This window comes from Chrysemys picta, chromosome 14 (genome assembly GCF_011386835.1).
Source record: "Chrysemys picta bellii isolate R12L10 chromosome 14, ASM1138683v2, whole genome shotgun sequence".
In the NCBI taxonomy this organism is placed as follows: Eukaryota; Metazoa; Chordata; order Testudines; family Emydidae; genus Chrysemys; species Chrysemys picta.
In genome coordinates this window covers 37,557,226-37,579,403 of record NC_088804.1, presented here as the reverse complement: position 1 = coordinate 37,579,403, position 22,178 = coordinate 37,557,226, and the positions used below count along the sequence as shown (strand labels likewise).

The 22,178-nt window shown below is 43.2% G+C and overlaps 1 protein-coding gene across 1 annotated transcript; it reads left to right on the top strand.

Moving 5' to 3' along the window:
* The first annotated feature begins 18,920 nt into the window (after positions 1-18,920).
* LOC135975707 (V-type proton ATPase 21 kDa proteolipid subunit c''-like) lies at positions 18,921-19,447 on the top strand. Its single transcript, XM_065567746.1, has one exon. It carries the CDS (start codon positions 18,935-18,937, stop codon positions 19,409-19,411), a length of 477 nt encoding a protein of 158 aa, XP_065423818.1. The 5' UTR covers positions 18,921-18,934; the 3' UTR covers positions 19,412-19,447.
* Positions 19,448-22,178: the final 2,731 nt, after the last annotated feature.

Genomic DNA, 22,178 nt, shown 5'->3' with positions numbered 1-22,178 from the left:
ATCCGAATGGAACGTTCTGCCATTCCCAGTCTACATTAGATCCCTCTTGACCTCAAAAGCCTCCCAGCCTTTCTACAATGTAAGGGAGGGACGGGAGCCTTCACCATTAATATGCTTCCTCTATGTGGGAGTTCACAAGTCCGATTTTGGGGGCCACAGATCAGAAGAAATCATTCCCAAACTCGGGCGAACTTTGTAGGATGAGCTCTTTAATCTGGCAGCTGTGTAGCGCCCCTAACACATGGTAGAGCTAGCTGCCGATAAGGTTTGATAGCAGACACTGGGATATTTAACAATAGCTTCTTATTGAAAGTGTTATGTCTCTGGGGGGGGGGACCCCAACCAAAACCAGCGGTGCCAATTGGAAATGCAAAGTAATTTACTATAGAAATCGAGTGCAAAGGGGTTGCAGTTAAACTATCTTAACTGAGCTCTGTTCAAGCAATTATTTCTGGAAGGGGGTGGGGGGGGGGGAACTCTGAGAACGGCTGATTCATTTGTCTGAGAATAAAACTCTCGCCTGCCATCCTCTACCCGGGACTTAATGTTGCTCCCCTTGAAGTCAAAGGGCGCTTTGCAATTGGCATGAAATGGAGCAGGGTCTGGTCCCTTGTAGTGAGTCTCAAACTATTTATATTACAAAATGTGGTGGGCTGGTTGGTGGTGGTGGTTGTTGTTGTTTTCCGATTAACCAGAATAAACCCAACCTGTGAGATCAGTGAAGAGCTGATCAGATCAAAAATATTTGGAAGGGGAGAATGCCCACAGGGACTGGGTATATTCTATATACATCCAGGGCAAATTCTCTTCCTATACCAGTCAGACCTACCACAGACTACAGCCATTCTTCACTGTCACCTTTCTTGCACCACAGCGAACCTGAAACTCCACAAAGAAATATTTATTTAGCCAAAAATACACTGGAATAAAAACAACCCAAAAAAGCAGGTTTTTTTTTTCAAACAAGATCTTTAAATAGCAGAATATTTCCTCAGTTAAGGATTTTTATTCCCAGGTCATATTACCCCCTTGATCTCTATTCGGTACATTCCTCCTTTAATGTATGATATGCTTATTCCTGAACTGTTCCCACAACCCTTTCAGAGGAATGCCCGAAAATGCTGGCGTTAACACATTTTTATTTTATTTTATTTTATATTATTTTATTTTATTTTATTTTATTACAGCACCTCCGAGAGAGAAAGAGATGGTGGTGCTTTAAGCGCCATGTACAATCCGCAGTAAATGCAATTGTAAATTACAACAGATCTGGGTCGGAGGACCCGGCAAACCAACAGACAAAACAAATTGTAGCCAAAGTGGGGTGTACCTTTATGAGACACTACACACCGCTGCTACGGACACTTCGGAGACCTCTGAAGTCCCGTCATTAGCCATTTGACATCCGAGCTCACGGTACCCCGGAGGCACCCAAAAGTTGGAAAAGCTGGTTTTATTAACCTAATAAAATGAGCACACACACAAACTTATAAGAAACAAATCAAGAAGCAAAGGCAAGAAACTGCACTGAGTTAATAACGCCTGGAGAGTTTTAAATGCTGGATATAAGGGGCTCATTATATATTTGTCCGAGCAGGATTTTTTTCTATCCTTCAAATTTGATAGTAAAATAGCTTTTAAAAGAATTAGATCATTCAATTACCATTGTAACTAACACGCACCCTACAATCCCATCTGTGTTATATTCTTTTCCTCTTTCATTCTTGCCACTTGAACTATATAATAACTCAGTCATCTTTCTGAACAAAGGGGACATATTACAACGGGAATGGATATTCTGTGTGCTTTAGCAGAATGGTTCATATATAACATGATGTTCCCAGTCAAAAGTTAGTGATCCTAATGACTTGTATGATAGGAAAGGGCACATTTAAAGGGTAGCAATTATATTCCCGTAGGCTTGGTTTCATTTATTTAATAAATATGTGTATCACTTGTACAGGGCATTTATTAAACGACTTTACTCAACGAAGTCGGTAGAGAGGGAGCAGACTCAATTAGTTTATGTTTATAGCGCGTGATTAATACATTTCTGGCTTGCAAATAAAAATTTCCTTTCCCTTGTTTTTGTTGCTACTGTCTAAATGGGAAAGTAAAAGAAAAAAGTGTTCTGCCTATCAGATCGTGCATATTAAAGACAACAATGCCTTGCTGAGATGCAAAAGTAAAAGAAAAACCCAAATTCTGCATTTATTTCAATAGGAAAAGTGGCAACAGAACTTAGAAGAATTTGCCTAACTGAAATATTTCGTTCAAATTTATTTGGAAGTTAAAATACTTCCTCTTCCCATCAATAATTGCTTGTAGGTAAGTCAGTGATTTGCAGTAATTCAATAGTAAGATTGACATGAACAAAATGTCAATATTTGTGAATATGCAATTGAGCACATTTGTATCCTAATTCCTTAGAGTAACAGGTTGTTGTATTTTACTTCTGATGGTATTAATACTACTTCCTATCGGCTGTGCATAGGGTGCTGATGTTTATTTTGCCCCTCTTCATTCTATTCATTTTGTACATTACACGGTTGTGCTGTTCTTTCCACATGCTTCCATAAATGGATATTTAGGGTGTTTTTTCTGTCTGCTTTCCATACTTAAAAATAAAATAAAATAATAAAGAGTTGAACAAAACATTGTGACTCCGTAAATTATTTTAGTGATTAGATACATTTCTAGGCTTTCCTGGAGGAGGATTTAGAGAGAAGAAGAAAAAAATACATTCTTTCCTCTTGTCCTCTCATCTTCTCTAAATATACCCCCACCAGTCCTTTAAGGAGGCATTAGCCCTGCATTGGTATCGTGGAGCTCAGAAGAAAATTACTTCAGGATATTTTTTTTCCTAGCTGTGATTTTATGCTTTTGTTTCTGCAACACAAAGAAAGTTATTTACGGAGGATTATTTTTATCCATATCAGTTTTCTTCTTGTGATTAGTCACATCATGGGTTTAAAAAGAGTGAGGGTCAGCTCTCCATCCAAAATGTGGATAAACCTTAGTTACCGCCTAACGGCTCCTTGTCAACCTGCATTATGCATTTAATTCCTATCACACACTTTGAGACCATAAAAAGTGCTTCAGTCTGCCACTAGTTTAAATTGATGTGGCAAAGCCCCTTCTACTATCAGCTCGCTGCTAACTGCTGAAGTACTTGTTTATAACAAGAGATCCTGTCTTACACTAAAACCAACATATTGGTGTCTTCTCAGGCATGGCTTGCTCCCTAGTTAGAGATAATCATGATTGTGCTGAGCATAATGGGGTGCAATAAACTCAGTAGCAATTGTTAAATAAGTGTGTGGACTGTAACGCTAAGTGTTATATCCTTTAGATAAGGGCTTATCTATACCCACAGTTGCCTTAGTGGCATATAACAAGACCAAAGATATTGGGCTGCTATAGGAAAATAGTTCCCTAATACCTTTCAGATGTTAGAGATCTTAATTCAATCATTCTAAAGCTGCCAGGAGAAGTCAATTTCTCATTTACAGGGCTAAACGAGAATGATGCTAACCAAAGGTTAACTTGGATTTGATGGTTGTTTATAGGAAAAATGAAGCATTGTTTTAATTAAAGTGCTTTTTCTGTGTATGATCGACAGAGAAACTGAACACTTGACAAACCAATGTAACTGATTGTAAAATAGGAGAGTCTAGTTCATATCCTGGGATCAACATGGCTACAACAACACTGTAAATTTTAAAACACCAGGCTGTGGAAGAAGTAAAGATTTATATTTATTCCATAAAAATGCTTGTCAGAAAGGAGGGCCAATCAAATTTAAGGGCCCAATCCTGCACATTCTTGCTCATGCTGGACCATGCTAATGGCCCAACCCTGCTCTCACTGAAGTTGGTAGCAACTCTGCCGGTGATTTCAGTGGCATCAGGTGTGGACTTTTCCCATTGATTTCAGTGTTATCTAGTGGGAAAGCCTAGCAAAAGGATGAAAACAAACAAACAGCCGCAGGGAAATAATTCTGGATTACTCTCTAAGCACAGAGGTTCTTCTTTTAAGCAGCGGATAAAGGTTTCAATCAGTTAGGTTACATTAGAAATATACTCATCTTGCATCCGAAGAAGTGAGGTTTTTACCCACAAAAGTTTATGCCCAAATAAATCTGTTAGTCTTTAAGGTGCCACCAGACTCCTTGTTGTTTTTATACTCACCTTGGTAAAGCTAACCACTAAGCAGGGCTCGTAGTACTTTTGCAGACGTACATTGTTTTGCTTTGAAAACTTTGTATTCGCACAGTGTCATATGGCATCAGAGCATTCTTACTTTTTCTAAGAGTTAAAGATGTTGGCCCAGACTCTGCTCCCAGCAAAGGCAAAGCTGGGAGCTGGATTTTGTAGGAATTAAGGGCATTCGGTACATCAGTCTAGCTGTTATATACAATATAGACCACGTGGATATCTAAGGGTCTAAAAACTGGGGCTTCCATTAAAGACTGGAGTGGCAAAACAACAGAAGTTCTGAAGTGTAATTAAAATTTTGGTATATTATAAGATAGCACTTTTCCTCTACGGTTCTCAAAGTGCTTCATAAAGGATACCTGTGTCATTATCCCTTTTGTACAATTGAGGAACCTGAGGCACAAGGTGAGGAAAATGACTTGCTCAACGTCATGCAACAGGCCAGTGTCAGAGTCAGAAACAGAACCCAGGTCTGCCGAGGCCCAGTTCAGTGCTCTAGCCACTAGGCACCACTGCCTGCACAGAGATCGAGCCTACTCAAGTTTGTACCGGAATTAGTGAAAGTTTTGCCATTGCCTTCAATGGGAACAGTATGGGGTGTCTGATTGATCCCTTGATCATTGTCTACTCAAAATATCCCTTCTTTAAAGTAATTTTACAAAACAAAAAAATTGTGCAGGGTGCTGGCATCCCACCTGGCTACTAAAAAAGGGTGCCTCTAAACTTGGTGTGATATAATCCAGTAAAATCCAGAAGAATGCAAGAAAATCAATCACCATAATGACCTATTCTAACTAGAGTTAGCTGAGATCTGAGCATTTTTCTTCTCCTGACTGTTAAAGATTCAGTTTAGCTTTTTACGGTCCGGACCTCATTGTCCTGTCTGTAAAGCAGCTATGATACATAACAAATTATAACGAAACCAGTAGCAGAGGGCGTGAGAGCTGCAGACTCTGCATTACCCATGTAGGAGACTGTTCTCAGCTTCACATTTTCCTGTGCTTGATTTGAACAAAATTCAGGGATGAGAAATTTCAAATCTTTCATTTCCCCTGCCCCAAAATAAAAATAATAATAATTAATAATCACAATATGAAGAATTCACAGTAGGACATAAAAAGAAGTGATTCCTCATGCTAAGGGTGACTCAATATTTTTTCTACTAGCAGCATGAGAACAAGGAGTACAGCTTAGTTTCCTACCCCAAACCTACCAATAGGATAATCCAGTACCACTGGAAGGTAATGTCAGTTTTGCCATTAATTTCAGTGGAATAGGCTCTAACCTCCAATTTCAGGACTCTAACAAAAAAACAGCCTCATTTCATCCCAGTGCCTCTTAGCTGATTGAGGGCCGTTCTTTGCAATCCTTTCTCACTTCAATGGGACTACCTGTATGAGTGAAGCTTGATGGATCAGGGTATAAAGGCCCCACCCTATGTAGTGCTGAAAACCTGCAGCATTGTAGTTAATCACCTAATATAATTATTTAATTGTGTTATTTATTGTTGTGCTTAATTCATATGTAATCAGTGTGTGGGGAATAGATTGAAGTTGTAGGTAGAAGTGTGAGAATATGTAAAATAATATTATAGGGGTATAGGATTGATGAGCCTATATTATTGGTGAGACCATGTTAGGTATATAAGTAAGGTAAGCCTGTAAAGTAAGGCCTCCAGGCCAGTGGCCTGTCAAATTCCAGCTTAGCTTTTTCAGGCCTTAGGCCTGAAAAAAGATGACATCACTTTTTGACCCGGGGTAAGCTTGTACCTGTAAAATTGCAAGATTATAGTAAAAGATGTGTTGATGGGTGATGTTCAGGAAAGTGTACCACATGTACCTCAAGATGCCCAATTGTAACATCACAGGAAATTCTGCAATGACTGCAAGTTACCATGGGGATTTATTACATAAATGGTAATGAAAATAAGGGGAACTAAGAGGATCGCCTATGAAAAGAATTTATGGGGTATGGAATTCCAGATAAAGGAAAAAGGGATTGGAACCCTCATGCATATGCATAAGCGTTATGGTGGTGAGTGTAATACAGAATAAAAGGTGAATCCCAGCATGAATAAGGAGGAAGAATCCATCAGGAGACCCTCCACAGATGACCACCTCTTGCGAAATCCACCCACTTCTATGGTACCCTTGAGTATGAAGACACTGATGCTGGACATCTTATAGTATTGTTTCATCTTCATTTATGTATCTATTAGTGTGGCACTGATTATCTGTCTAGTCAGGTTTTTAATAAAGGGAAGATTGCTAACTTATGAATGTTGTTGTGGTCACTGCTATTGTTCCTCATGCGCTCCTACAGTCTCCAGACCTAATGATATTTCTAATAGTGGTTCTTGCCTTGCTAATTCTGAAGCTCTTAGGGAGTGTGAACCTTTGACACAGGTTACTCTGTTTTAAAATACCATTAGGAATATCAACCCCGCGATATATACAGTGTTCTTTGACTGCATGCAAACTGAGGGTGCTCAGTACATGGCAGGACGAGGCTGTATGGCCCAAATCCTCATCAAATGTATGTAGGCTTCTAACTTCCATTGATTTAATGGAAATGACTTGAAATCAATGGAAACTGGGAACTTAAATGCCTATGAGGATCTGGGCCTAAATGCCTAGCTCATCAAAGTGTGTTTTAGCCCAGCATTCCATGGGGTCCCGTCTGTTATCTCTGTGTTTACCTAACACTCTCATTGCATCAAACCAAAATGATTAACTGCAAAGATTTAAAAGTCATGGGTTTTCCTGCCTAAAATGTTATTCCCCAGGGCCTCTGACAGCTTCCCGTAAACAACATCCCCATGCTGCACCCCTTCTGCATTTGGTCCTGGCAAAGGTGTTAAAAAACAAATGGATAGCCTACTAAGTAGTTTATTGCAGTCACTGGTTTGCAACATACAATGACCCAGAACACCCCCTGCTTCTTAACCACATTGGGCTGCATTAACTCTCTGCCTGCCATGAGAGCTCCATCTATTTCATATATTGCTTTGTTAGAAAATGGAAAAGAAAAACACCGAAGCGAGCCATAAATTTTTGTGCCACTCAATATTTCAAACTGTAATTGCTGACTTGTGGAGTGTGTTGGAAGCCAGCAATAATTCGAAAGGCCCCAGATGATTTTATAATTTCTTTTGCTTAGGCTTTCTAAGAAAGGAGTGCAAAATCAAATCACGCCCCCCCTCTCCCCCCCAAATCAGGTCTTCATAGTTGTGTTTTTGAAACACTAGAGAGCTTGCAGAATGGGCAAATGGCAAGGGGGAAAAACTAGCAAGGAGAAGAGATGAAAACAGGGAAGGAATGTTATTTGCCCTTAAATAGCACCTTTTTCCCAATGAGCTCACAACAAGATGAATTAAACACTAATTAACACCCAGGAGGTAGGGAGTATAATAAACTTGTTGACTCATTACTGGATAAACTGCCACACCTCCTCCTCCTAAATGAGTTGTAGTGAAAAGATTGGGTTATGGCCATTTAAGGAAAGGCAGTGAGACAGCTTGCCACCCAGTTAATAGTGGCAAACACTTTTGTCCACCTGCTAAGGAATATATGGCTAGTAGATGTATTCAGAATATAATGCAGGCTGCCTCCAGCTGCCGTGCACTTCTCTAAAAGCACCACCCTCTAGAGGAGATAGTGGGTGTTTCTTCTTTACTTGAAACTGCAGGGAGATTTATGAATAATTGCACGCAATTTAAATCCTCAAAGCATAATATTGAAACATCGGGAATGAAGCAGCAACTGAACACAACCTGTTTTGTTTTTAAACAATCATAATGTAAAAAACGCAACAGAGACCCTTGTATCTTCATCACCCAATGAATTGGTCTAGGAAAAAAACAATGCATATGGATTCCCCTCTGACACCAGCATCTTTTTGTGTGTCTGCAAGGAAAGATTTTGGTACGTCTGAGGCATTTTCCAACCATGTAGATTCACAAACAATTCCAACTAGAAAACAAAGTACTGAGGGAAGGTTAACGTGTGCTCAATACTATCATAATTCTTCCCAGATCTTATTAAAACCAATCCCTTCCTGCTAATTTCTTAATATTCATAACCCTTGGTGGGTGGGGAGTAGGGGAATGGGACATAAAATGACGACATTAAATCACATAAACTTCCTGTTGCCCCTTTTGGTTCCCAGATTAATAAAACCCTTCAAACTATGCAAGTTTTCAAACTCTGGTGGCTCTGTACTTCAATGGTGTGAAATTTAAACAATAAATAAAAACCTGGAACAGCTTCCAGTTGGCTCTTTAGAGGCTTACAGCTAGTCATCCTTTTTAATTGGCCACTATTAAATTAGGAGCATGCAGGGTTATGAAGATTATGCCCAGACTTAAAGTGGTGATGGTATCCAACTACCTGGTAAAATTAAATTATAATTTAAGATTTACAAGCAACCATTTATTTATTTAATATCCAGAACTGTTTGGATTTTATTTTATTAACACAAGTTGTATCTATGTCAAGTGGGAGAGGGAGAACACTTCAGAATTGTCGTCTTTAGAGTGTCTAGATCAGGGGTCGGCAACGTTTGGCACGTGGCTCGCCAGGGTAAGCACCCTAGCGGGCCGGGCCAGTTTATTTACCTGCTGACGTGGCAGGTTTGGCCGATCGCGGCCCCCCTGGCTGCGGTTCGCCGTCCCGGGCCAATGGGGGCAGCGAGAAGCCGTGGCCAGCACATCCCTCGCCCGCGCCGCTTCCCGCCGCCCCCATTGGCCTGGGACGGCGAACCGTGGCCAGTGGGGGCCGTGATCGGCCTAACCTGCCGCGTCAGCAGGTAAATAAACTGGCCCGGTCCGCTAGGGTGCTTACCCTGGTGAGCTGCATGCCAAACGTTGCCGATCCCTGGTCTAGATGAAACAAATGTATTGATAGTCAAATAGAAGTCTTAAAAAGCAGCAACAGCTTAGTCATTGATTTCCACACGTGCATAGAGCACCAAATTTCACTAACTACTGTATATACCCAGAATAGTAGCGATAATTCAGTTCCATGGCAGTGCAATGATGGAAAGCAAATGGATGCCTTTCCAAGAGGATCTTGCTGTCCCGCAGCTCTAGGTCAATTAGAGATGGGTTTGCGCCAGAAGATTCAGATCAAGACTTGCATATGAATTTGTCCAGAGTTTGGAGGTGCTCAGATCGGGCTGGCTGATTCAGGACCTGCTGATAAACAAGTAATTTGTCTCTCAGCCACACATGGTATTTGTAATACTCTGTCCATGGTACCTGCCTTGTATGTGGAGGACATGTTCTCCAGGACTGACAACATTTGTTTACTCCACATGCACATGGCCTTCATTTTACCCCCGGACCCACGTGATGGACCAAATTCCAGTTTTATTGCAGTTGTGCTGTTGGAGTCCTGCCGAGAGCCAGCTCAGGCTAGTCCATATGGAACAGCAGCCAATACCCAATAGCCCAGCCCCCTCCATCACATTCTCTTTAACCTGCTGGGCTGGTGAAGAAAGGAGGCAAGACTTAAGCAGCCCACCCTCCTTCCCGAGCCTCCCTACCAGGCCCTGGCTGAAGTTACCTAGCAGCTAAAACCTAAGGGACCCTCTCAAAATGCTTAGCTAGCCCAAGGTTGGAAGTTGCAGTATGGAAGTGGCAGCAGCGTGACAAAGCGGGACTCACCACCGTGGCACCTCCTGGTGGCCGTCCTGGGAATTAGCTCTCGGCCCTTCCAGTCCGCATTCAGCTACTGGTGTTAAGCCTGCCGTCATTGCTATCTCCGCTCTTTGGACCTGCGTCGCTCCCCAGACCGCAGTGTCCTCTTCTGGGCACAGTCCTCCAGCTGTGATTCCTTAGTCCCGCCACTTGCCTCAGCAGCCAACTGCAGTCCAAGGTCCAGCCCCTCACCTCAGGGGCAAACTGCAGTCTGGATACTAGCCACTCTCCTAACCCTCACACTCTGCTGCCCCTGCCCAATACTGCTCTATCTTTGGCACTTCTTCAGGCAGCCAGTCCTCCTCCCTTGCCTTCCAGGGAGAGACTCCCTTCTGCTCTGCTGAGCAGCCCTTTATATATGGCCCTAGCTGGCCCTGATTGGCTGCTCCAGCAAGCCTTCCCCCTATTGGTGGGCTCAATAAACCCTTTCCTGATTAGTGGGTTCTGCGCAGCCTCTCTAGTGCTGCTTTTAACCCCTTCTTCTCCCTGTGTGGAGCAGCTGCCACACCACAAGCAGTGAGTTTGTGACAGTGTCCCATTTAAGTTAGGATTCTGGTTCTCTGTTTAAGACTGTTTAAGACTTTAAAATGAATAAAAGATGACATCTAAATAGTGACTTAAGAATGGTATGGAAGGATGTAAAACAAGCTTTGGAAACAGGGTATTATTGCTCAAGGTACCATGCATGCCCGAAGATCAGCACACTTTTATGGTGACCTTCCAAGGAGGGTTGTGGCCTCCTTTGTGACTTCCACTCTAGATAATATAGGTCTTACCTATTGACACCAGGATGTGTGGAAGAAAGAGTACACCGTGGATCATTCAGGGGGCTGGCTCAGGTGCTGATCCAAAAGCATACAAGATTCCCATTAGGTCAAGGCCATCTTTGACCAAAAAAAAAAAAGGAATGAGATTGGGAACACGTGTTTGAAAGAGGTGTCCCAGCATGCTTTCTGCTCGCTGTGAGGTCGCAGAACTTCAAAGGCAGCAGACAGAAGGCACACCACTTGAGGAAACGTAATCCCAGAACTACAGGGAGATGTTGGCAATACGTAATACAGATTTGCACTTGGGCTAGTGAACTGCACTATGCTTATTCCAAATTTCATGTAGATTTACAGAAATGTTCCCCAAAGTTAGAGCCTCGTTCAGCTACTCTCACCACAGGTTTGAAAAGATTCGATTTTTAACAGTGAATGTCGGTAAATGTTGATTTCACCTCACCCACACACACAAACAGACAACAAAATATTTCCACTGATAATCATCTAAATGTATGGACAGGCAAAGTGAGAAAAAATGCTGCTTGAGAATTTATTAGAGTTTGATTTAAGGATATTTACCTTATATATTTTGACATGTGATGGCGACAATTTGTGTTTAATGATTATAGAAGCTTTAACTTTTTCAGTCTTAACATCTACAGATATTAAATAATTATTGTTGACCCCCCTCCCCATAATTTCCCACAACTCTGAAAATTTTAACTGAGAAAATTTGAAAAAAAAAAAGCTTAAAAATAAACATCAATCATATCTGTCAACTTATTTTTAAAAAAATCAAATTCTGCGAAGCCTACACACAATCCATTGTACTGCTGTAAACACTGAATGATGGTGAATTAGAGACACATTTTGCCTTGAAATGGGCTTTTTCTTCTGTGTTAAGTTAATTAGTGGTTTGCTAGTATGTTAACGATTCTGCTCATAGACCTCAGGCTGGTTCTTCTCTAATGAACACAAGCAGTCCTTTAGCAACAGGTAACCACTGATTTCTCAGGGACTATAACTTAAGTAACGAGCATTGAGTTACTGCATTTCCAGTCTGGCCAAGAAGCAAGAAAGTCACCCTCTCCATCCCCAAAGGAAAGGGAGGTTATTAGACTGAGCTTTGGTCTAATTTAAAACCTGACAGCTGGGATTGTCTGAAACCTTCCTCATTTCTTCTTGATCAGCTCTCCCAAACCTGAAGGGACTTTTTGGATCATGATATGATGACTGACAATTTTGTTTCCATGGTAAAGTTCATCAAGAAAGAATTCACCTTTTGGAGGAAACTCCATTTTGATTAGGAAATGTACTTTATGCCAACGTTAAGTGCAGCTAGACGGGCTCTTGTCAGGAAGTGGGATAGGGCCAGGCTGAAAATCCAAGACTTCTTCCCTTTCCTGTTAGGATGTCCTTGCATTGACAGGTTATAAAGCTGAATCATGCTGGAAAAAAAGCACAGAGATGGCTCAGAGTGACCCAGTGGCCTGGCTACTATTTTTCCACATGAGTTGGGAATAATTGCAAAGGTTGCAAATGACTGCAAAAGAAATTCAGCAAATTGCAAATAATGATAAATCCATTTGCAGTCAAGAGTTTAGAGATGATCCCTTGAAGCACATTTGGTTCTAATCAGGCCCCTGCACTGTAGAACATCCTGTTTGTCTACACTTATTATTACTGACAAATTATCCTCCTCTCAAATCTCAGGGAGCATTCACTTTATCCTCACATTAAACCTGATTGGAAACAGTAGGTTTAATTGGACGCAGCATGAGGCCCAGTCATAAACTGCACCAGTTCTTTTTTATTGTTAAATACACTAGATGTGTGAAAATAGTATATATTTAAGATACAGATGCCAACCTGCTGTTGTTAAACAATGCACATAGGCACAGTATCTCATGTGCAACCTCTAGGCATTCTTAGTGCACCTCTAACTGAAATGGCAGGAAAATTACATAGACAAAATTCTCCCTGAAGGTCCTGGTCCCCAGCTTTCCCTTTCTTCACAGTTTGTGTATCTAACATACATATACTCTGTATACAGATGCAATCTACAAGAACTTGTGGCTGGTGGAAGCTGAATCAATCATGTGCCTTTCACTATGGAATTACAAGTGCCACGGTGAGTCACAAAGATCGGTCCTGAGATAATGAAACCTGGCCCAGATTTGTGAAAATTAGGATCTGGACTTTGAAACAGATCTAATGTTGGACAAAGAGTCAGTGCTGAGCACGGATCAATGAAAGGATGTACTCTTGCTGGTCTGTCTTACCTAGAAGATGGGCCTCCTAGGGTACATCTACACTACAGGGGGGAGTCGATTTAAGATACGCAAATTCAGCTACGTGAATAGCGTAGCTGAATTCGACGTATCGCAGCCGACTTACCCCGCTTTGAGGACGGCGGCAAAATCGACTTCTGCGGCTTCCTGTCGACGGCGCTTACTCCCACCTCCGCTGGTGGAGTAAGAGCGTCGATTGGGGGATCGATTGTCGCGTCCCCACGGGACGCGATAAATCGATCCCCGAGAGGTCGATTTCTACCCGCCGATTCAGGCGGGTAGTGTAGACCTAGCCCTAGAGTTGCCTTGTGTTAAGATATCTAGAGTTTCCCTCATGGACTTAGCCCCCATGTCCAGACGGAGCTCAGAGCAGTAAGGAAGACTGGAGGTAAGAAGCATTAGGCTCATAGGAATATGCAAAAGAAAGGCATGCAGTCAAAGGGTGGAACTACTGCTGTTAGTTGGGTGTCCAGGAGCAGTGATGAATCCCACAGCACATGGAGACAGCACTCTGTCTTGACAACTGGGAGGACAGCACATTCAACGCAGCAGGGTGAGGTGATGTCTTTGACCAGTGCTTTGAAATGTTTTTCTCTTTCCACCGGCATCAACTCTCTTTTGCCTGCACTGAACTTCAGCCAGCTGCTTTTCATCCAGTGATACCTCCGAGACAGTGGAAAAGTTGGGTGATGGCTTAGTCTGCATTCAGTGAGAAGGGGAAGTAGAGCGAGGTGTCGTATTGCTGGCCGTGAAGTCCACACCATGCCTCACACTCTTGTCTGCAGGCTGACCAAAGGCTTGATCTTTGTGGGAACCCTGGGGGCTCTCAGGCAAGAGGAACAGCTGCCCATTACATCACAATGTTCTCAGATCTGTCCAAGAAGGTGGGAGCAAAGACAGGCTGCCGAAGCCTGCCACGTCTCTTTCGTGAGTCAGCAGCAGTTCATGATCCACACTGTCAAACGCTGCTGGTAGATAATACAGAACTATTATCATTCAAATGTCCTGGTGGTACAAAATTGTGGAACAGTCTGAACCCACTGGCTCTAAAGAAAGCTATTTAAATTTAAGCAACTTATAACTGTTTGTCAGAGGGTGGAGACGGATGGCAGGAGAGAGATCACTCGATCATTACCTGTTAGGTTCACTCCCTCTGGGGCACCTGGCATTGGCCACTGTCAGTAGACAGGATACTGGGCTGGATGGACCTTTGGTCTGACTGAGTACGGCCGTTCTTATGTTTGTTACGATTCAAAGATGGGGAGAGGTGTGATTTGCTGAAATCAAGCATTCCATCACTGTGTGGTCCTTTGTGGAAAAAGTAATACGATACCAGGGGATTTTATAGGGATAGTTACCATTTTAAATTTAATTTAAATTGACTTTACGTGTGCCATGGCTGCCTAAGTTTTATTTTGTGCAGGAAGCAAAGTGGGAGTGCGTGTTCTTCACTCCCGGTTTACAAGCCACTGCTTTGCTCAGGAAATACACCTCTCAAAGGTCCTCATTTAAGCCTGATTACAAGAATAAAAACTATACTGCAAAGGTGAATAATAAGCATGAGATGGAGACTTGTCAGAAACATTGCAAGAGCCCAGGCACAACGGCAGAATCTCTGCTATACTTCCTTTTTAAAAAAACCCACCCACCTCAAAATCCTTGCAACCATCAATGAAATGAGTAACATTAGTATCAGGGAAATATACAGTCCATTGACACAGAAACCTTAGCCTTTATTCTTGGGTATTAGCTGCGTGCTCAATGTGTTTGCATTTGATCGGGCACTGACTGTTTGGGGGATTTGTGAGGCTAATTCTTAAGATATCAAAGTTTAGGGCTTGATTTTAGACATGCTTGAAGGCCAGGGTTCTCAGCACTTCTGCAATTCAGGTCATCAACCTCTAGATGGCAGCCTCTAGAGACTGGATATGTTATTTAAATATTATCCAAGAGGTTAAGTACTCCAGCACTTCTTGGAATCTCATCAGACCTTTTCCAGATGGATATTAAAGTCATTCAGTATGCATCTATATGCATTTTTTTCTTATAAAACTGCAACATGTAAGAGGGGCTCTCAAGTTTTGTTCGTCTTACTAGAGCAGTAAGCTGTATTGGCTTTTCTTCCTATTCTAGGGGAAAGGACACTTGGTACTGTTGGAAGGTGTCAAACTGACTTCAAGAGTTTTCTGCCTAGTACTCTATGTATTTATATGGCCCCAGCTCTGTAGTATCTAAGTGCCTCATTGCCTGTGAGATACAGAAGTACTATTATTCCCATTTTACAAGTAGGAAAATCAGGCTAAGTTGCTTGTCCAGGCACACAGGCAGTCTGTGGCAGAGCAGGGACTTATACATGGGTCTTCAGCCAACCTAGGCTAGTGACCAAATAACTGGACCATCCTTCCTTCCCACAGACCAGGGCCAGGATGAGCAGTGTCAGATTCATCTGTTCCATGATGAGGGCCCACAGCCCCATGGGAAATGGCCTAAGAAGACCCAACAACTTGCTTCCCATGGGGCATTAAGCATTTTCTGACAGTAACAACTTTTATCTGCTACAGATCTGACCAGGATTTGAACTTGCAGCCCACACCCCATTACCAACCTCCTGAGCGATCAAGCCTTCTATATATAATCAACTCAGCAGCAGCCTTTGTCTCCTGAACAAGGTGATATTTGGGCATCTTTGCTGGTTTGATATTCACTAGGCCATATGCATATGAAATGGTTCCTTTTGGTATGTTGCTTTGGTAAGCTAAAGTAAATTAAAATATACATATAAGTAATCATTTATTTGCAAATATCTGAGTTTCTCTTTCTCTTTTTTTAAACAGTTCTGTGAACAAATATATTACTGAGTAGTGCCTGAGATATTCAAATGTCTTAAGGAGCTAGGCATCCAAATTTGACTGAAAGGCATCTATAACTTTTTTAATGAAATTATGTATCCCCTATGATATTTTGAAAGCAAACACACCAGAGTGGTTCAAATAGAGGTGGAACTTCTGACCTGATGTAGGTGGCCAGGACGCTTGTAAACCCCCCTTTGCAAACAGTTAACAGTAACAAGACAGAAGGTTTTCATTTTTCTGTCTGGGGAATGCACTCAAAATTATTTCACAATGAGGTGATAAACAGGCGGGAACAAATATGGAGACTCAGTCTGTGTAAAACTTTAGTGCATCTAAAAAAAAAGATTCCATGAGTGAATCCTTTTCCCATGGTGTATTATTTTCCCCAGGCCAACTTTGGAACTGAGCTTTCTGTTTTCAACTGAGCAGCATAAATTAAGCCCAAGCATCAGCATACAGTGGAAAGATGGAGAAAGCTGACCATTCCCCTCAGGAGGTCAGCCACAAATTCCTTCTGTTGTCTGAGAAATGATGAGATACTCTTTGCAGACATAACTTAGATCAGTTAGCACCACAGAGAAACTTTTCAGCAGCTTAAACAAGGATTGAAATATATGTTTTTTTTAAATACTTTTAGACTACATGGACTCAATTTTTCTTTTAACATATTCTTCTACACAAAAAGCCAGTTGTGCGTGGTGCTGTTTCCTCTGGGCAATCTTACAAGAAATGTTCCCAGCTCACTTCATGCCACTACAAATATCTCTTTACCTCAGAGAAAAGGGCAAATCACTCAACTGCAGGTCCAAACAAATTCAACTGCTTGGAACTCTAACGGCGCTGGGTGACAAACTATGACAGGGAATGTATTTCACTCCACCTCCACCATACGTCTCACTTTCATTATTCAAGACTGAAATTCTTCCCTTCCAGATGGGCTGCCAGTCACAGAAGTTAAGCTGTTTGGCCAGTGTTTTGAAACAGCCACCACCTCCTGCTTGGTTTCAAGAAAGAACTTAAAATATAATGGAAACTGTAGGTGCGAAGTGGCAAGGATTTAGGAACTCTTTTGTGTTGTGTTGCAAGATGGAATGAAAACAAGCTTTCAATTTCAAGTCAATGCTAAATAATGAGAAATCTTTTCAAACCTTCTGCAGAATGTTTCTTTGGGTTTTTACATTTACAGTAGCCCCATGTTTACTGACTTAACAGATGTAACCTGTTTTAGTAGGGATGAGTGAAATAGTTCAGTACCCAGGAACTTTCACCAAAAACTAACACCAAGCCTAAAATTAACCTTCTATTTTGCTTCTTAAAAATTAGCTTTTTTTTTTCTTCATAATTTCACAGTTTTTCTCTCAATAAATACCAGGGAGGGAGAGGAATTATTTCAGCTCAGTACTAATGTGGACACAAGAACGAATGGATATAAACTGGCCGTGGGGAAGTTTAGGCTTGAAATTAGACAAAGGTTTCTGACCGTCAGAGGGGTGAAATATTGGAACAGCCTTCCGAGGGAAACAGTGGGGGCGAAGGACCTGTCTGGTTTTAAGATTAAGCTAAATAAGTTTATGGAGGGAATGGTTTAATGGGATAACATGATTTTAGTCAAATGAACAGTGTGCCATCGCTGGTAAATAGTATCAATGGCCAATGAGGGTCTGGCTGGAGAATTTTGCCTACATGCTCGGGGTTCTACTGATCACCATATTTGGGGTCGGGAAGGAGTTTTCCTCCAGGGTAGATTGGCAGAGGCCCTGGAGGTTTTTCGCCTTCCTCTGCAGCATGGGGCAGGGGTCGCTAGCTGGAGGATTCTCTGATAATTGAAGTCTCTAAACCACAGGATTTGGAGACTTCAACAGCAGAGTCAAGGGAAAGGGTTGGGACGGCTTTGTGGCCTGCATCATGCGGGAGGTCAGACTAGATGATCATAATGGTCCCTTCTGACCTTAAAGTCTATGAGTCTATGAGTCTATTTACTCTCTGGGTTCCATGCAGGAAATGAAGGTTCTTCTGGTAAAACTCCAATCCCATTTTGCTGAGTGTAGTGGTCCCTCGCTCTCCAGTCTGGAGGGAGGCCACTCTGCGTCGTAGGGGGGTGGCAGTCTTCGGGTTCGGGCCGCACCGGCAGGGCAGAGCCGTACGCAGTTTATGGTTTTCGGCCAGCCTGATAGAGGCAAACGCACAATAGTCTGGGGCTCCTGTCCCCACCCTTGGGCGGGGCAGGGCCTGACATAGTCTTTAGCTCGCAGCCCCTAAGCAGGAGCTGACACCAATTAAGCGTCTGGGGCTCCAGCCCATGGGGTGGGGCCTGGCTGGTAGCAGGCTGTAGTCTAAGTCTCCAGGCCCAAGCAGTCAGCAAACTCACTGAGTCAATAAGATCTAGCCCTTTGGACGTGGCAGAGCAGGGAGCAGGCTTTAGTCTGAGCTTGGGGTCTCAGGCAGCCAGCAAACATATACAGTCAATAAGCTCTAGCCCTTGGGACGGGATAGAGCAGGGAGCAGGCTTAGCCTCGGCTGGTAAGCAAAGGCAGCCAGCAAACATACACAGTCTCAGGGTTCAGATAGGGATGAGCACCCACACAGTCTAGGGGCTCCAGAGGGGTTGAGCACCCAATGGGCAGTCTATGGTGCTGGTGTAACCCACACACCTCCTCTGAGAGAGAGAGAGAGAGAGATTGATTGCTCTACAGCCTTAGCTAACAGCCAGTTGGCTTTTCGCTCATGCGGTAGAGAGCTCCCGAGGTCCAGGTTCAATCCTGCCTGCTGAAGATTGGGGTCTGTCAGCGTTACACTGGCAGGGGTGGTCAAGGCACACAGGCCTCCTGGCCTAAAGAGGGGAGTTGGCCACCCTGTGGTTGGAGTGGCAGGGGGATGCGCGCCTGCCCAACAATATCACATCCCAGCCCAAGGCCCTAACAGTGGCAGTGTGGTCTGCCACTGGGTCGGTGGGAATCCAGCCTCAACACGTCAACCTAGAAGTGATCAACCCTATAGCCGGCTAGTCCTGGGCTACTTCCTACCTCCCTAGGGTTTGGTACTTCTGGCATTCACTGGCCCTCAGGCTCATCTCGGTATACTGCCAACAGTAGTCCCAGCAACCTCCCCCTTCATGTGGTCCAACCTGGGCATCGGCCTGGCCATCTCGCTGTCCATGGTGGGCACAACCTGGGGGATCTACATCACTGGCTCCAGCATCATCGGCGGGGGAGTGAAGGCCCCCAGGATTAAAACAAAGAACCTGGTCAGCATCATCTTCTGTGAGGCCGTGGCCATCTACGGGATCATCATGGCGATCGTCATCAGCAACATGGCTGAGCCTTTCAGCGGCACCACCCCAGAGACCATCGGTGCCAAGAACTACCACGCAAGTTTCTCCATGTTTGGGGCTGGTCTGACCGTGGGCCTCTCCAACCTGTTCTGCGGGGTGTGCGTGGGTATTGTGGGCAGTGGGGCTGCGCTGGCCGACGCCCAGAACGCCAGCCTCTTTGTCAAGATCCTGATCGTGGAGATCTTCGGCAGCGCCATTGGGCTCTTCAGGGTCATAGTCGCCATCCTGCAGACATCTAAAGTAAAAATGGGGGACTGAGCCCCTGCCCGTTCCGGCCTGGCCCCCTGCGGACGCGACTGTTTTAATGTTTATTTGTTTTGATGTTTTGATGTTTATTTATTTAATGTTTCTATTTCCTGATCGGGGGCGTCGCTTCGCCGCGTCGGGAGCAGGAGCCCAGGTGTATAGAACCATCCCTGCTGATCCGCCGCCCGCTGGCCCCATGGAAGAAATAATCATCTGTGTGTGAATTCGGCTCCCTCCTGTCGGCCCAGCCAGCCGGGGGTGGGGGGGAGGAGCGGGGGTTTCTGCCTGAGTGTTCCTGGTGTGTGTACAAATCAATTGACCAGTGTAAGTCAGTGTCACATGAAATAAACATGGTTCCTGTCCCTGAAAAAAAAAAAACCTCCTTGTCTGAGTCTGTCTCCTCCAGGGGCAGGGTGTGGCCAAGCCAGGTGCAGCTCCCTGGTGCCGCAGCAGGGCAGAGGCGTCCATCTCCTCCGCTGGCTCCAGCCCAACTGAGCTGCAGAGCCTTCCTTTTATATTTCCTGCCCCGCCCTGGTACTTCCGGCAATGGGGTGTGGTGGGTTTGGCTCCGCCCACGAAGGGGAGTGTAGTGGTCACTCGCTCTCCAGTCCGGAGAGAGGCCACTGTGCGTCAGTACACTGAGCTAGGAAGTATTGCTAACTGGTTTAAAGTTAAAATAAGATTCTGAAATTTTCCATGTTTATCACAGTCTAAACTGCAAACCTGTTGAAGATTCACCTTTGAAGGGTTGAACTACATGCCTGAAGTTTTTACAAGGTGAGGTAGAAATTACGACTTTCAATTACAGTCCCTAAATTAGGGTTAATTTGTAATGAAAGAGGTGCCGGGGCTCAAGCAATTTTAAAAATTTCATAACTGATGTGGCAAGCCCAGAGGTACTGCGGCTATGAACTGCCCAAGCCTAGAGGTGCCAGGGCTCAGTCCTGGCAAGCCCTGGCAGAAATTAATCACTGTCTCTAACCTAACCCTAATTTATATAAAAGCCTAGAGCAAGGGGTCCCCAATGAACCTGATTTTATGAAGAAGATCATTAACCAAGCAAACAAAAGGCTTTTTTCCCCATGTCTGTTTGGTGTGTAATCACAGTGGACTGCCAGTGCTACACACAACAACCCAGTTGCCTAACAGGATTAGTTTGTTTTTCACTCGGATTCAGATATAATGGTTGGTTTAGTCAAATCTCTGTGCTTCCAGTAGTGTCATCCTGATGGACTAGTCAGTGACTGTAGCCATAGATGGAATGGGAGTGTGTTATCTGGTAGACCCTGGTACTAATGGAGAGATTTTGGTTGAGATTTTCAAAACAGTGGTTCTCAATCTTTTCTATACTGTGCCCCTCTTTTCTATATTGGAACCATCCTCAAACCTCCTCCTATCTAGTCAGGACCTGATCAGCCATAACATCAGGAGCTCGTTCACCTGCACATCTACCAATGTGATATATGCCATCATGTGCCAGCAATGTCCCTCTGCCATGTACATTGGCCAAACCGGACAGTCTCTACGCAAAAGAATTAATGGACACAAATCTGACATCAGGAATCATAATACTCAAAAACCAGTGGGAGAACACTTTAACCTGTCTGGTCATTCAATGACAGACCTGCGGGTGGCTATTTTACAACAGAAAAGCTTCAAAAACAGACTCCAACGAGAAATTGCTGAACTCGAATTGATATGCAAATTAGACACAATCAATTTAGGTTTGAATAAAGACTGGGAATGGCTGAGCCATTACAAACATTGAATCTATCTCCCCATGTAAGTACTCTCACACTTCGTATCTACCTGTCTGTACTGGGCTATCTTGATTATCACTTCAAAAGTTTTTTTTCTCTTACTTAATTGGCCTCTCAGAGTTGGTAAGACAACTCCCACCTGTTCATGATCTCTGTATGTGTGTGTATATATATCTCCTCAATATATGTTCCATTCTATGCATCCGAAGAAGTGGGCTGTAGCCCACGAAAGCTTATGCTCAAATAAATTTATTAGTCTCTAAGGTGCCACAAGTACTCCTGTTCCATTTAACAATATGGATTTAACAAAACTTCTCAGGATGAGCATATCAGGTCTGGGGGCTTGGACACAAATTTTCCATTAAAATTAATGGAAGATGTGTCTAAATTTTCCCATCCTGCAATGAAAATTTCAACCTTTTATGTTTATGAACATCATCCTTTGTATACGCTGTATCCCAAATTATTGGTTGTGATGCATTAGTTCATTCATAGGGCATGGTAGAGAAGTTCTCGTGGGTCCAGTGTCATGTTGCTCTGCAAAATTTGAGCAGTATTTCCACTTCTAATGTTGGCACACGGGAGTTTTCAATTTTGCGTTTTCTCAGTTACTTACCAAAAACAAAGACAAAAATTCCACATACACACTGGATGATTTTTTATATTATTCACAGGTGGAATAATTTAATTGTATGTAAATTTGTGGTTAACTTGACTAGCTGGTAGATCTTTTGATAATGAAAGCATCAGCTGCAAACAACAACAAAAACCTTCCTTACAGTTCTGAGTTTTTCCTTCATGTCTGATTATATTTGCTGCATATCACATCTATTGAGCCTACGACAGGAGGTATTGAAATGCAAAACAAAGTGCCATGTATGTCAGAAAAGAGGCAGCTCAGTTCCATTAGATTAGTAGGTGCTATGGTATTACAAATAATAATAAAGTTAGTACCTGTTACAAATAGAAGGTCTGATGGGTCATAGCAATTCTGTCCCAAAATATCCCCCATTGGCCAT

Bases quoted from the DNA above. Each gene is read 5' to 3' on its own strand.
- LOC135975707 (XM_065567746.1), top strand. From the start codon at position 18,935: ATGTGGTCCAACCTGGGCATCGGCCTGGCCATCTCGCTGTCCATGGTG.